Genomic DNA, 14,207 nt, shown 5'->3' on the forward strand with positions numbered 1-14,207 from the left:
ATATATATATATATATTTACCAGTCCTGGGCACTGTCCCTGAGCCTCTTTTGCTCAAGGCTAGCACTCTACCAACTTGAGCCACTGTGCCACTTCTGTCTTTTTCTGTTTATGTGGTACTGAGGAATGGAACCTTGGGCTTCATGTATACTAGGCAAGCACTCTACCACTTGGTCACATACCCAGCCCTTAAAATTCACCCTTCTAAAGCCAAGAATGCAGAAATGTCATGCCTTGATCAACATTACCTGATTAGAGAACATTCTTATTACTCCCCATCAGGAAAAATGGGCAACTCTGTTTAAGTTTCTTAAGAACTGACAAACCATTTTCCATGGCAGTTACATCGTTATCCATGCCCAACATTTGGCCCTGCTCCCTGCTTTAAGGGAGGCTACTCTGCCAGGGACTGCCCAAATTAGGCCTTCCTCCGAGCCACCCCAGTCTTAGTTCTACTTAACAGTAGGTTAAAACAGGGCTTTTTCTCCAAGACAATGAGTTCCAGCTCCTCTCATATTGCAAAGGGAGGAAGAACTCACTAAATGGTGCCAGGGAACTGTGACTCAGATCCTGAGCAGAGAAATGGTGAGAAACCAGAGAATCCACCAGGAGGGTTATAAGTAATTCCTTCTCCATAGCACTTCTGCATTGCTCAAATCTAATGAGAGGAGCCAGGTAGCAAGACTGACTTAGGCGTATACTTCTGCATGCAGAGGAACACCATGGTTGCCTACACTCAGTGTGAGGATCCAGGCTGCCTTTGGCAGGAGAGAAGAGGCTGTATCTGGAGGCAAACATTGCTTGGTTAAAGACATATTCAGATGAAGCTACATGCAAGAGATATTTGTTTTGACCTTGGCTAAGAGTTTGGTCACCAGATACCTGAGGTAGGTCCTAAAGTCTCTTCCTCCAGGCTTTGGCTTAGAGAAACCAAGATTGCATGCATGAAACGCTCTAGCTTGCTGCTGATACTGGAGCACTGTCTAGTCACGCTGTATGAGCTTGGTCTTTTGGAGAACAGGGACTGAGAACCGGTCCCTGGTTCTAGGGCTGGTGCTAGGCGGTGCATGAGGTTATTCCGCACTTTGTCTAGAGTCCTTTCAGTCATGCTACTAAGGCACAGTTTATTTGTTTTATTTGTTTTAGATGGTCAGCTGCTTGAAGGAAGTTCATTTACAGGATATGTAATACACAATGGATAGCTAAATGAAAAAAAAAACACTTCTAGCTCAGAACAATCTAGCAAAAAAAACCCCAAACCCAGAACCCACAAAAATCCATATTTTAAAATTTCAAGTATAAGGTTACAGCAATCAGGATGCGTGGGCCTGCCCAAAGGGTAAGCTTACAGACCACTGGGATGGAATTGGAGTTCAGAAGTAAACCCTAAAAGTAAGTCCAAGTTGATTTTTGACAAGGGTACCAGGACAGTTGAAATGGGCCAAAGAATCTCATCTCTTTTAGCAAATGGTATTGAAACAATTGAAATACCCACATGGAAAAGAATAAACTGGTACTCCTTTCTCATGTCACACACAGTAACTTAAAAAGGATCACACATCTAAAACCTAGAGCTAAAGCTTTAAAACATGAAAAAATGAAAGAGTAATCTCCACAATCTCGAGCAAATCAGTCTTCTGATACATGTTATAAGAGCACACAAGACAATACATCAAATAAATTAGAATTCATGAAAATTAAAAACGTTTGCCCAACACAGATACACTTAAAAAGGCACTATTAAAAGAGTGAAACTATCCTCCACAGGATGGAAAAAAATTGAAAATCATGTATTTGATAAGGATATAGAATCCAGAACACATAAAAATTGTAACCCAACAGTAAAGAGACTATCTAACTTAGACATGGGCAAAGGATTTGAAAGTGTTTCTCTAGGGGAGACATAAACATAGACAAGAAGCATATAAAAATACTCAACCTCATTCGTCATTAGGGAAATGTGAACTAAAGCTACAATGTGATACTATATATATGTACCCATTATATATGTATGTACATATGTATATGTGTGTGTGTGTATATATATATATATATATATATATATTAGAGTGATTATTACACCCAAGAAACCTGGAAGCATACCTTCACCCAGAACCTTGTGTTATGAAGGGTCATACTAACATAGAAAGTGGAAACAACTCATTGCCTAACAATTGATAAAAAGGTAAACAAAAGATGGAGTATTATCCAGTCATAAATACAAATGAAGTGCTGAGATATGTGACAGTAAAGTTGAACCTTGAAAATATGTCATGTAAAAATGGCAAGAGAGGAAAGGCTACATGTTGTGTGATTCCACTTATATAAAAAGTCTAGGGCTGGGAATGTGGCTTAGTGCTAGAGTGCTTGCCTAGAATGCATGAAGCACCACATAAACAGAAAAAGCTGGAAGTGGCATTTTGGCTCAGGTGGTAGAGTGCTAGTCTTGAACAAAAGAGGATTGAAGACAGTGCCCAGGCCCTGACTTCAAGCCCCAGGACTGGTTAAAAAAAAACAAAAAACAGAAAAAACAAAAAACAAAAACGAAAGTGTCTAGAACAGGCCAATCCAGAGACTATGTCGATTGGTGGTTGTCAGAGACTGTGTGAAAGGGAAAATGCGTGATGATTGCCGATGAGTACATGATAATCTTAAAGTGTAACAGATGCTGTGGAATTAGGTAGTGGCAATGGTTGCTCAGCCTTGTGAATGTACTAAATAAAGACCATTAGACTCTGCACTTTAAAGGGTGAATTTTATGGCTTATGAATTAGCTCAATTAAAAAAATGTGAGTCTAAATATTCCCCACTGGAGACTCTTAAATTGTGGTAGACTACACTGTAGACATGTGCAGTTTCTACACTATGGAGATATTTATATATTGATATCAAAATATAGCTAAGACTTAGAACTAAACAGAAAAACAGAAAGTTTGAGACAAATACACATAAATCAAGTGAAGATGGTGAATGTAACCACTTGACAATAATGCTCTTTGGGTAAAATGGGATGGAAATCAAGGGGCAACTGTTATGTTGTATTGTGTACATTTCTTAAACAATAGAGATGTATAACTTTGTACTATTTACTTGATGGGAAATTTCAAAAAAGGGAAAATATGGGAAATAAAAAATGAGTGGTTAGCTTTATGCACTAAATTATATATATATATATATATATTTCCTTGTGTGTGTGTGTGTGTGTGTGTGTGTGTGTGTGTGTATGTGTATGTGAACTTTCAGCCTGGTTAGTTGGAGTTGTTGGTTTTTGTTGGTTAGTTGGAGTAAAAAAGTCTTGCAGACTTTTTTTGCAGGCTTTGAATTGAGATCCTCCAGGCCCCAGCATCCTGAGTAGCTAGGATAACAGGTACAAACCTCCAGCACCTTGCTGACAATTTTTTTATTTTATTTTTTATTTTTTCCTGACAATTTCTTAATATTACATGTGCTCTTCACTTCTTCCTAATCTTGTCAGAATAATTCACGATTGACTTATTCAGATTTGAGTATGGAGTTTTGTTTGCAATATGACAAATTCAGCTGTTCAGGAGCAACTCTTATTTTTCTGTAACAGAAAAAGAGAAAGGGGATTGATTCAACAGTTCATTTTGTTATACAAATCTGAGTAATGACCAAAGGGAAAACTTTAGGTTCCAGATCTGTGGACATCTTGGAAGTGAGTTTAGGGACAAGAAATCCACATATTAGGGGTCCCTTGGAACACATCTGGAAAAAGTAATGACAAACATTAATAGCCTGAGTTGAGTTTTTTATCCCCCCCACACCACCACAGATAAGAGCATTCTATTATATCAGTAGTAGCATGGATAGGGTTGATGCTTTTAATGTAATTTCTATAGCTACTTGGATCAAAATAGTCATGATCAACACAGATTCTGGGCTTTTCATCATAATCATATCTAAATGCACTAACAAGAAGCCCATAAGGAATAGCACATAACACAAAGGAACATGAGCTATTTTAATATGAAATGACAAGACAAAATAGGGAAATGGTACTGGGACTGACAAGCACAATGCCATGAGAGGTACATTTTCACAGGTGGAATTATCATTGAACAGCATTTTCCTCTTCACAATTTTCTTCAGTTCTCGAAACTGTCCTGAGATTAGTTCCTGTGGGAGGGGCAGATGAATTGCAGGCCCTGTCATTTGTTTTTGTGGCTGCTGAATCTGGAGCACTGACAAAGGCTCTCAGGAGATTAGTATTTACTGACAGCTTACCTAGGACTGAGATGGTTTTTGTCCTGACACAGTTAGCATCTGATTTTAGATTATTAACTTAAGATTATTACCAGCTCCATAGATCAACCATGGATAAACCAGCAGAAAAAAGGGTGCCTTTTAAAATTCCTTCACGAGAGAGATTTTACGTTTTTATAGAACTGTAAAAGCAAGTAGCTATTATGCTGTCACAGGAGTGTCTGTTCTTGGACATCCTACCTTAGAAAAGGTGAGGTTCAAGTGTTCAACTGATACTGCTTCTCCTAATGAGCTAATGAGCACGATTACCACTCTAGAATTATTTTTACTTAAATGTATCCAGAATTCACATGGGCTAAGGTTATGGGCTTCTGTGAAGAGGACATTAGTAACGATCTAGACTTAGATCAGGTTGGATATCTCAGGATTTCTGGTCATCTTTCCTTTTTACTGAGTATGAAAAGAAGAGGACCTTTTGAAAGAGTATTTCAGTATTCTTTTGGCTAAGCTCAATTGCTTTAAGACTACATGGAAGACACACTAGCCTTGTGTCTAATCATAGAAATACTAGATAAGAGCTGAAGGTTTCATCCCACCATTAATATGTTGGCCCCAGGGGTATGAATCATCTAGGTCACTTGCTAGATTTTGTCTTTGTCAGATGTTGGGACCACAGTGTTCTGCATCTAATTGGGTGTCTCAAAAGTCAGGGAGTTCTCAATGTTGACATTCCTCTTTCCAGGTACTAAGATTTCACTATAATTAAGTGATTAGGTTGAGGCAACCACTTAACCACTAGAGAAAAAATTACCCATTTTTCCCGAGAGGCTCTCCTTTCTTTCCTGAAGCACACACACAATTTACGTAAGTCCCTCAGGACAGATCTCCTTTCTCAGAGACAAAACTCCCACAGCAGCTGTCCTCCCTCCCAAAGTAGCATCAGAAGTACCAGAGTTACATGGAGAACTCAGACTCCAGGTCTCCAGCAGACAAGCTAGAGTGCAGGAAATGAGACTGTGCCAAGTGACCTCTGGCTCTATGGTGGCACTGGAAATTTGGTGTTTGATAGTCTACGTTCTTTCTCATGGATGCTTGGATCCAATGTTGCTTCTTCTTTCCATCTGGAGAATGTCTTAAGGCCAGGCATAGACAAAGAGTTTGGAAAGAGGAGGGCGGAAACACCACTGTTCTAGCTCTGTTGGGTCTATTAGAATTCTGCCTCCAGCCAGCAAGGATACTGAGTGATGACAACGCATGTGGACAAACTCTCTAGCCATTGGTCATCCTGGATATTCCTCTCATTGTGCTAGCCTATGGGGTGAGGGGCTATGGCTATCCTGCTGTTAGATCTAGATACTAGGAGAAAGTCCTGTTTCTCATCATCCACCTGTGTACATTTCCTTTGCATCTGTTTTTACAGCAAGCCTTAGGCCTATTGTGGGTGTAACAACACGGACCCAGAATGTTTGACCAAATCTGTTGATCCGCACACTTGGTTAGTGAGGTAGGTGATGTGTCATGTCCTATCACAGAGGACAGTAAGGCAGGGAAAGAAGTTTTCTTCCAAGGTCAGCAGGGTGAAGGAGAGCCATGCTGTGGTCCCAGTTATGGTTCTGACTTCTGGTCTCATTATCAGTCAACTCTTATATTGCAGTTTTGTTTCTGTAACCCCCATGGTCTCTAGGAACTGCTCTACAAAAAGGCTAATAAATTCAATGTAATTCACAGGATTTAGAAGAAAAAATACATAATGCAACAACAACAACATTCTGGGGATTTTGGGGGGATGAATAGCTTGAAGTTACTCCAAGGAAAGCCTGTGTTATCATTTTGCCACTTAAACAAGCCTCAGTGGTGGCTGGTGTCCCTCTAAGAGTCTATAATTGAAGATCAGATGCTATTTTTAGAATTAATTGACATCTCAGCTACATGGTCATACTTGTAACCCTTATGCTGTCTGATGAATTCAACAGAAGAGACATGAGGGATATTTCTTTGAAACATCAAATGCCTTTGGTCACTCTGGATGGAATGCTGCTCAATGAGTAAATGTTCCTCAGTGTTAAAAGCTTTTTTCTTTTTGCTCATTTGGGCATTTAGAAATATAGAGATCATAAATATTGAGTGAAAATTTAGTTTTGTTTTATGAAAAAAGCTGAAAAAAGTTATCAAGAGACAAGGATATTTTTTACAACTACCAGCAGTGTTTGAAAATCCTAAACATTGATACTATCTTACTTCATGTCTGGATACAAATTATTTCTTGACGAGATTTTGCTATTTTAAAAATGAGCAGCAAAGGAGTACTGGGTTTAGCTTTCTCAGGTCCCATCCACACTTCTGATGTCTAGAGACAGTTGATGATCTTTGAGTTGACTTGCAATTAGTGCCTCAAATCCAGTCTTTAAATTTGGCTGTATGAGGTGGTTTTTCCAAGCAACATATAGAGGTTTAATCCCCTGATTCCCATTACTTTAAGAGTGGTGACTCTAACTCCCCGTGCAGCTGACCCAGAGTTTACCCCTGCTGCCTCCAAGTGCCAATTAAATAATAAAAAACCCAAACCGTGGCCAGATGTAATTAGTCTGAAAACAGAGTTTTATAATTTTCCTTATGCCAAGCAAACAAGTTAACCTCTCAGATGACATACACAAAATAATTTCGACAAAGAAAACACAATTCTCAAATCTGAGCATTTCTTATGCTGCTTTATCCAGATTTTGCTCTTGTGGAAATAGGCAAACAGGGAAATAAACTTTGGCTCCAAATGTCTGAAAATTCACTTGATGCAGCTACTGACCAGATTTTCCCATTATATATATTAAAAACATGCCTTTGAGCCAGGCACTGGTGGCTCACGCCAGTAATCCTAGCTACTCAGGAGGCTGAGATCTGAGGATCACAGTTCAAAACCAGCCTGGGCAGGAAAGTCCATGAGACTCTTATCTCCAATAAACCGTCAGAAAACAGGAAGTGGCACTGTGGCTTAAGTGGTAGAGCGCTTGCCTTGAGCTGAAGAGCTGAGGGACAGCGCCCAAGGCCCAGAGTTCAAGCCCCATGACCAACAAAACAAAAACAAAAAGAACAAAATACCAAGACCAAAAACATGTCTTTGAAGAATCTAGTTGATTGAGGTTGCATGGAATATGTGGTACTTCTTTAAAATATTCTGATAGAAACAGGCTCCACTGTCTGTGGAAGACTACCTAAAGAGGATAGTTATCTGAAAGACAGCTGGGCATTTCTCTCTCTCTATAACACCATCACCTGAGTGGTCCCTTGAGCAAGCAACACCAAGTCCCTGATCCTGGCCCCTTTGGGATGAGGTGGTCTCCTTGGTGATGCCGATGCAGGGCTCTGCTGTACTCCTCTCCTTGGCTGTTGAGAATGCGAATGAACTGTCCATCTAGAAACAGACCCTCTCAGTATGCTCTCACTAGTCACGTGTAAACAGTGCAAAACAGTGTAGCCGGGAAAGGTGAAGGTGATCTGGGCTGGATAACATGAAGTAGTCATTTTAGTGGCTATTTCTGCTTCTGTTTGTTTTGGTTTGGGGAGAGGGAAAAGGCAGGAGATAGGAGTGAGAGAAAACAAGATGAACAAAACCCGCCTACACAGAGGCTTTAGCATGTCAATCATAGGTCTAATCATTCCATCTTCTTGAGTTCCTAATTCTTATTTTACTCAACCAAACATTGAACATGTGACTCCACCTTGTTGCTTTGAGTTGGGAAATCCTGGCACAATAGTCAGGGAATTAACTTGTGCCATTAAAGAATGTCAAACAGAACAGGGTCCCAGGTTCAACAGGCACACACGTAGTCACCAATATGAAAGTCTCAAGCTTCCTATTCAGAGTGCTCTCAGACACTAGAGTGCCTACCTTCCCCATCCCCCCCCCCGTGTGTGTGTGTGTGTGTGTGTGTGTGTGTGTGTGTGTGTATGTGTGTATTAAGACATGGAAAAGGCAAATTCTAAGCTATAGTTATATGGAAGAAAAACCTACTTTTCTTTCCATCAGACTTCGCAAAAATAATCCAAGAAGGCATTTTGGAAATGTTTGTGAGACAAGGAAGTTGCTTTTAAAGATACTGGAAAACAAATAGATAAAGGTAGCTGGAAAACAAATGCTGATGTGAGCCTATTTAAATTCTCAAGTTTCCTTGCAAAATAGTCACAGAATTGGTGGACAATTTTTTTTAAACATACAACTCAATTTCTCTCATGTACAACATAAATCATTTAATGTAACATTTGCAACCTTAGAAAGGCAGACATATTTAATCCAAGTCCATTTATAAATTCCAATTTCACATGGATTAAAAACTGCAGATAAATTAAGTCACAATAATATCCTGTACATGCATTAAGGCTGGTGACTGCTGAAGTCTCTTGGGTATCTACAAACAGGAAATCACACGCAGGTTACTGGGTCTGAAGAGCGTCTACATCATTAAAAAAATCTTGCTTTTTTTTTTTTTGGTGATACAGATTTCAACAGCAACTCTGGAAAACTGTGAAAAATGTTATTTAAAAATATATATGTATATGCTACTGCACAGTTTCAAAGATGTGGTTCATAAATAATGTTGCTGCACTGATTCGTTTTGTAACAATGACTGCACTTCCAAGGTGACATGAACACGCAGTGACGTATACTCAATATTAGGCACTAGTAATATCTGTCAGGCATACTACAGTTCCATGTTAGCTGTATTGTACATATATATTTTTAAATGTATGCATTTATACAAACTGTGTATATTATGTATGGGCGCCAGAACATCGTTGTTGGAATACTAGAATTGGTTTTAGTGCAGAAAGTCTCACTGCATTGCATTCTGTGTGTTCAGCCTAGTACGTAAGTTTTTCAACTCTTTCAGATTATTTTTCTGGTACATTCCTCTTTAGATAGTAGGTCCAAGCATCATCCATTTGCAATGTGAAAGTTTTCAGAAGCTTTTTTTCTTTTTTTAAAGAAACTTCTCTCTCTTTCTCTGTCTCTCTCTCAGCACAGTTTTGCACATGCATCTGATCTGTGTGGAGAGTGGTGCCTGATGGCAACATCTGATCTACTTGGGCTGCTCTCTTTCACAAAAAAAATCGGAGCATGTGACAGGATAGCATTCTTTTGTCAAGTTATAGCACACTAGGTCAGCTGAACTTGGGTTCAACTCCTCAGGCAAGAACGCATCCTGAGAAGTCCAAATGAGCACTGTATGTGAAAATGTGATGTTTCTGGAAGGATATATATCAAATGTGTGCTATGGTTATTTCAGCTGACTGAGACGATCAAAGTCTTAGACTTTCTGCCTCGTTTGAATTTTTAACCATAAAGAGCTATCAGTTTTATAATCAGAAAACACACAAAAAAAGTTTCAACTTGGTACCCAACTGATGAAAAGGGATGAGATATGACTGACTTTCACAAGCCATATTCAGGAGACGGTTCTGGATCCAAACAGATTATGCCGAACTCATCAAAAAGTGCAGCCCATCATGTTCTACAGATGAACTGAGAAACATGGGTAGGATCCCATGCTCTGACCATCCCCTGAAAGGACCAGTTTGTAGTTCTGTTGGAAGCGCAGGTCTTCAGCCTTATATGGGGCTTCTTAGGCAGGCTAACATGGATGCCACAATAAAGTCTGACACTTTAAGGACAGACAAGACCAGAAAACCTCTCCAGGGATGCGTGGCAGACACCTAGGGCCGGCCGACTGTTTAGGTGAGAATTCCAACTTGTCACCAGAATTCACCAAGGGTAAGTAGAACAAAGTCTCAGTTCTGCTGTACATACCTGATTCCAAGTTTCTTAAGTTAGATTCCAATTTCCAATGTAAGATGGATCCCAAACTTAGCTAACTAAGGGAGATGAAAAGAGCCTCACTTGTATAAATGGAAATGTAGACTGAGTATCCCTAAAATTCCCAAATCCCAAATGCTCCAGAATCTAGAACATTCTGGACATCAATATGATGTCCTAAGTGGTAAGTTTCACTCCTGACCTCATGTGATGAGTCTCAGCTACAATGCAGAAACAGCATATAAAATTACTTCCTGATCATGTGCCTAGGGGCATATACAACATAACTGATTTCCATTAGAGACCCATCCCCAAGATAACTCTATATTAATGTGAATGTTCCAAACTCAGAAACAAATCTGACATCTAAAACCAATTCTGGTCCCAAGTATTTTGGTTAAGGATCACTCAACTTGTACTGTTAATATTCTCATGTGCATTAAGGTCAAAGCCAAATGAGAATTTCACAAAGCTTTCATTCGCTCATTGTCAATTAATCTCAAATCACCAATTGCTCTATCATCTGCACAGTTTTGAATCAGTACTTAGAGCAGAGGAATCCCAGTCATCTTATTTGCCATCTACAGATCAGGCTGACAAAAATGTGAACATTGTATCCAAACATAAGGATGTAGTGAGCTCTACCAGCAGGGATCACACACACTTTGTATCTCTACCACCTTGAACAGTACATTGTCCCAGAGATTGTGTTACCTGTCTTTTCACACTGACCTGCTACAATCCTGTCAAGTAACTCAAGGATGTTAATTTTAGTTTTAAAGTGTGGTATGGCGCACCCTCTTTTTGCAGGAGTTGTTTCCTTCTTACCAGTATTTTTTATCCAAATACATTTAACAAGAAAACTAAATCTAGGGTATGACAAAACATTATAAAACAAATAAATGAGACAAAAACTGTAAACGAGATGTTAAAAAAACTAAAATGTAAACGTAATTCAAAAGGGAAGAAAGCAAAGAAAGGGAAAAGAAAAGAATGGAAAGGAAAAAACGAAAGAGGCAAGGGCAAGATGCAAACAGACGCATACCAGGGACCCAAGGTCTAAGCAGGGTGCTCTGGTTGCTGCTTCTCTAAACAGAATCACAAGAATTGCAGGAACAATTTCCCTTGCACTGTCAGCAGCTTATTAATGAAAGCCTGAAAAATATCTCCAAATCAAAATGAATCAAAGGCCTGTAGTACATTCTACAGCATTAGGATGGCCAAGAGCTCTCAGCCTGAGAAGCAACAGGTAGACCACTAGCAATGGACATTCTAGACAATGTCTTTATTGGCCCAAGAAAAGTGGCAAGAAAGCTACCATGGAAAGAAAAGACTTGGAACACACTGCGGTAAAGGCCACGTGGCTCTCCAGCCACAGTCACAGTGGCAGGAGGAGGAAATGAATGTGCCTGGAAGGCTTGTCACAGGTGTAGATTTCAACTTTGAACTGAGCTCCAAATAGTCATTGTTGCTTTCATGTGGGTTAAATTGACCAGATGGTGGTGCCATTTTCATATTATTTGGGCAAGGGTAAGAAGGCTTGTGGGAATTGGTGCATTTGCTTATAATGTGTTTAGCTGAGAATAATGCTGGATGGGAAGAAGGTATTGGAGGATGGGCTAGGTATTTGGTTACATGCAATCTAGTAAACATCTGGCACAAAAATAACTGACTTGTTTTCATTACTCAATTACCCATTAATACACACTGATAAAAATAATTGGGAAAGAGTATATTAATACTGAAAGTAATCAATAAGGTAAGAGCTAGGTTTCAACTTAACTGGCAGTTAAGTTTTCTGTGTGCTGCACTGCACCTGGTTAACTAACCCATGAGATTTTGGTTGGACTTTCTAAGACGTCATGATTCAGCATTGGAAAAGGAAGAAAGAGTGTGAACATGAGTGTGCATGTAATGTGGGTCTTTCCTCTCACCAGGGACCTCTCTGCTCATGTCTAGCCTGGCATGATGGAAACTAGCTAAGGAGAATGGGTTCGGAAGAGCTGTGTATCTTACACACATACACAGGCAGCTTCTCATTACACCCACACGTACAAACACACATGCCCTGGAAAAAGACCACTGTTTTGATGTGGAGGACACATTCACTGCAGTTTGATAAATGCTGTGGCTGGCAATTTCAATAGCACAGTGTCCCGAGATAGTGAGCCATCCATGGACAGGACTGAGCACCTGGCTGGAGGACGAGGTGCCTAGGACAAGTGGGTGCTATTCCTCAGCCAGTGCAGACCCTGCTGGGAGTACTGCACCAGGTGCTCCATGCTGCTGTGCAGGGTGACCGGTCCCATGAGCAAATCCAGGTCGTTGAAGAATTCTAGGGACACAGAGAGAAAGAGAGCGAGCGCTGTTAAGAGCACTGAAGATGTGTAAGGTATCTGTCCTATCTGTAAGTCAGGCCCTGAACGACTTCAGAAAGAATTCTATTCATGATCTCTATAGAAAGCAAAGGCTTTCTGATTCATCCTGTGCTTTTAGCATCTCCTTGAACAAAAGAAGGTCCCAGGGTCATCCCAAATCCAAATAAACTAACACATGAATAAATGGTACCTGCCATTTTGAATCCAAATGAATAGTGCCAAAAAACCTGTATGTTTAGACCACACTCTCGCCATACAGTAGTGCTTCCCACCCTGAATGTCAACGTGGTTTTGTCACCCTTGTTCTGTGGTCAGCTGTGGCCTGTGCTGAGCTCCTGGAATGAGTCCAAGGCATGAGGCCTCCAGGATGGCCGGGGAAATTCAGAGTCTGGAGGAGGGGAGGCATCTATCCCTACTGAGGTCAACTTCTAGCATTTGATGTTCCTCTGGGTTTGTCCTTTCATTAAACATTGACTGTTACACCAAGGTCCTCTGTAGGTGGAGGGGAGGATGCCAAGGTGGGTCATGTTTGGACTCTTCTCTACATCGCAGTTTAGTAGCTGATAGAGACAGGTTCATGTTGTCATGGGGGTGGGGAGAGACCTCACTGAATAACAGACCTAGTGTCCAAAACAAGTTTTTCCAAGATGCTAAGGTGCACACTGAATAATGTCCTGCTAGGAAAAGGCAGAGAGGGTCAGGGAAGATTCCCCATGGCAGGGGGCTGTGGGAGGGAGGGAATCTAGGCATAGGAGGAGGAGCTGCTGAGTCTGGCACTGCGCCCTCTGGTAAGAGATATTTAACAAGTGACTGGTAGTGCCACAGGGAGCTGGACTTGCTCTCCCAAAGGAGATGTGTCTATTTCCTTTCTGCTCTGTCCACTGGAGAAACCCATCTCACCCCTCTTGGCCACTCAATTTTGATGTGCTTTTCAGAATCCTCTTCTATGCTAGTTCCTCTGGCAAGATTCTCCTCATGGCCTGGAACCTCAGTTGGGCTTTTAGGATGTACCACCTTCAGGGACTCAGAATCCATCTGGGCCATCCACTCTGTGTTATCACAGGCACGCATAATTATCATTGCATGGCCTGGGGGTGAGCTGATTTGCTGGTGTGGAAGGACAGTAATAATGCTGCATAATGGTTCAGAAGAAAATAAAAAAGGTAAGATCAAGATGCAGAAAAAGCATCTATAACCTCTTCACCCCAAAATTCTCTATTTTTGTTTCCTGGTGGTCCTGAGGATTGAGTGCATAATTGACAGTCAAGTGCTCTACCTTTCTCTCCAATTCTACTTCAGTAACTCCCAAGAATGCCATCAGACATATCAACATGAAGTTTGCATGAAAATACTCATTACCCAACTTATGAAATGGAAACCCCTCTGTATAACAGCTTAATAATAACAATAAAATCATATTTCAAAAAAGAATCAGGAGGAATAAAAATGATGATGTGTTTACTAACATGGAAAGAAGGCTCAGGATGTGGCTCAGTGGTAGAGAGTGTTAACATGTGTGAGATCCTGGATTCAATAACAATCAACATATAAAGAAAAGACTTAGCTGTGTCTCCTGAAATGAAAAGTGTATAGTGTACATGTGGTGCAGGTGTGTATATTTATATGTAGTGTAATCCAGTGTGCATTTTCTTTTTTTTCTTTTTTTGGGGGGGAGGGTCTGGTCGTGGGGCCTGAACTCTGGGCCTGGACACTGTCCCTCAGCTCTTCAGCTCAAGGCTAGCGCTCTACCACTTGAGCCACAGCGCCACTTCTGGCTTTTTTCTTTTTGCTTATGTGGTG

General features: G+C 40.5%; 1 protein-coding gene across 1 annotated transcript in view; it reads right to left on the bottom strand.

Annotated features, from left to right (window-relative positions):
• Nucleotides 1-8,439: 8,439 nt before the first annotated feature.
• The window catches only part of Aff3 (AF4/FMR2 family, member 3), a 436,486-nt gene continuing 430,718 nt past the window's right edge, over nt 8,440-14,207 (bottom strand). The window contains exons 20-21 of the mRNA XM_013019735.1: nt 13,308-13,514; nt 8,440-12,434 (exon numbers count right to left, since the gene is read on the bottom strand). Of these exons, the coding sequence (XP_012875189.1) occupies nt 12,243-12,434; nt 13,308-13,514 (399 nt within the window). The 3' untranslated portion in view covers nt 8,440-12,242. The remainder of the gene's footprint in view (nt 12,435-13,307; nt 13,515-14,207) is intronic.

Source organism: Dipodomys ordii, unplaced genomic scaffold (assembly GCF_000151885.1).
Source record: "Dipodomys ordii isolate 6190 unplaced genomic scaffold, Dord_2.0 Scaffold47, whole genome shotgun sequence".
Taxonomy (NCBI): Eukaryota; Metazoa; Chordata; class Mammalia; order Rodentia; family Heteromyidae; genus Dipodomys; species Dipodomys ordii.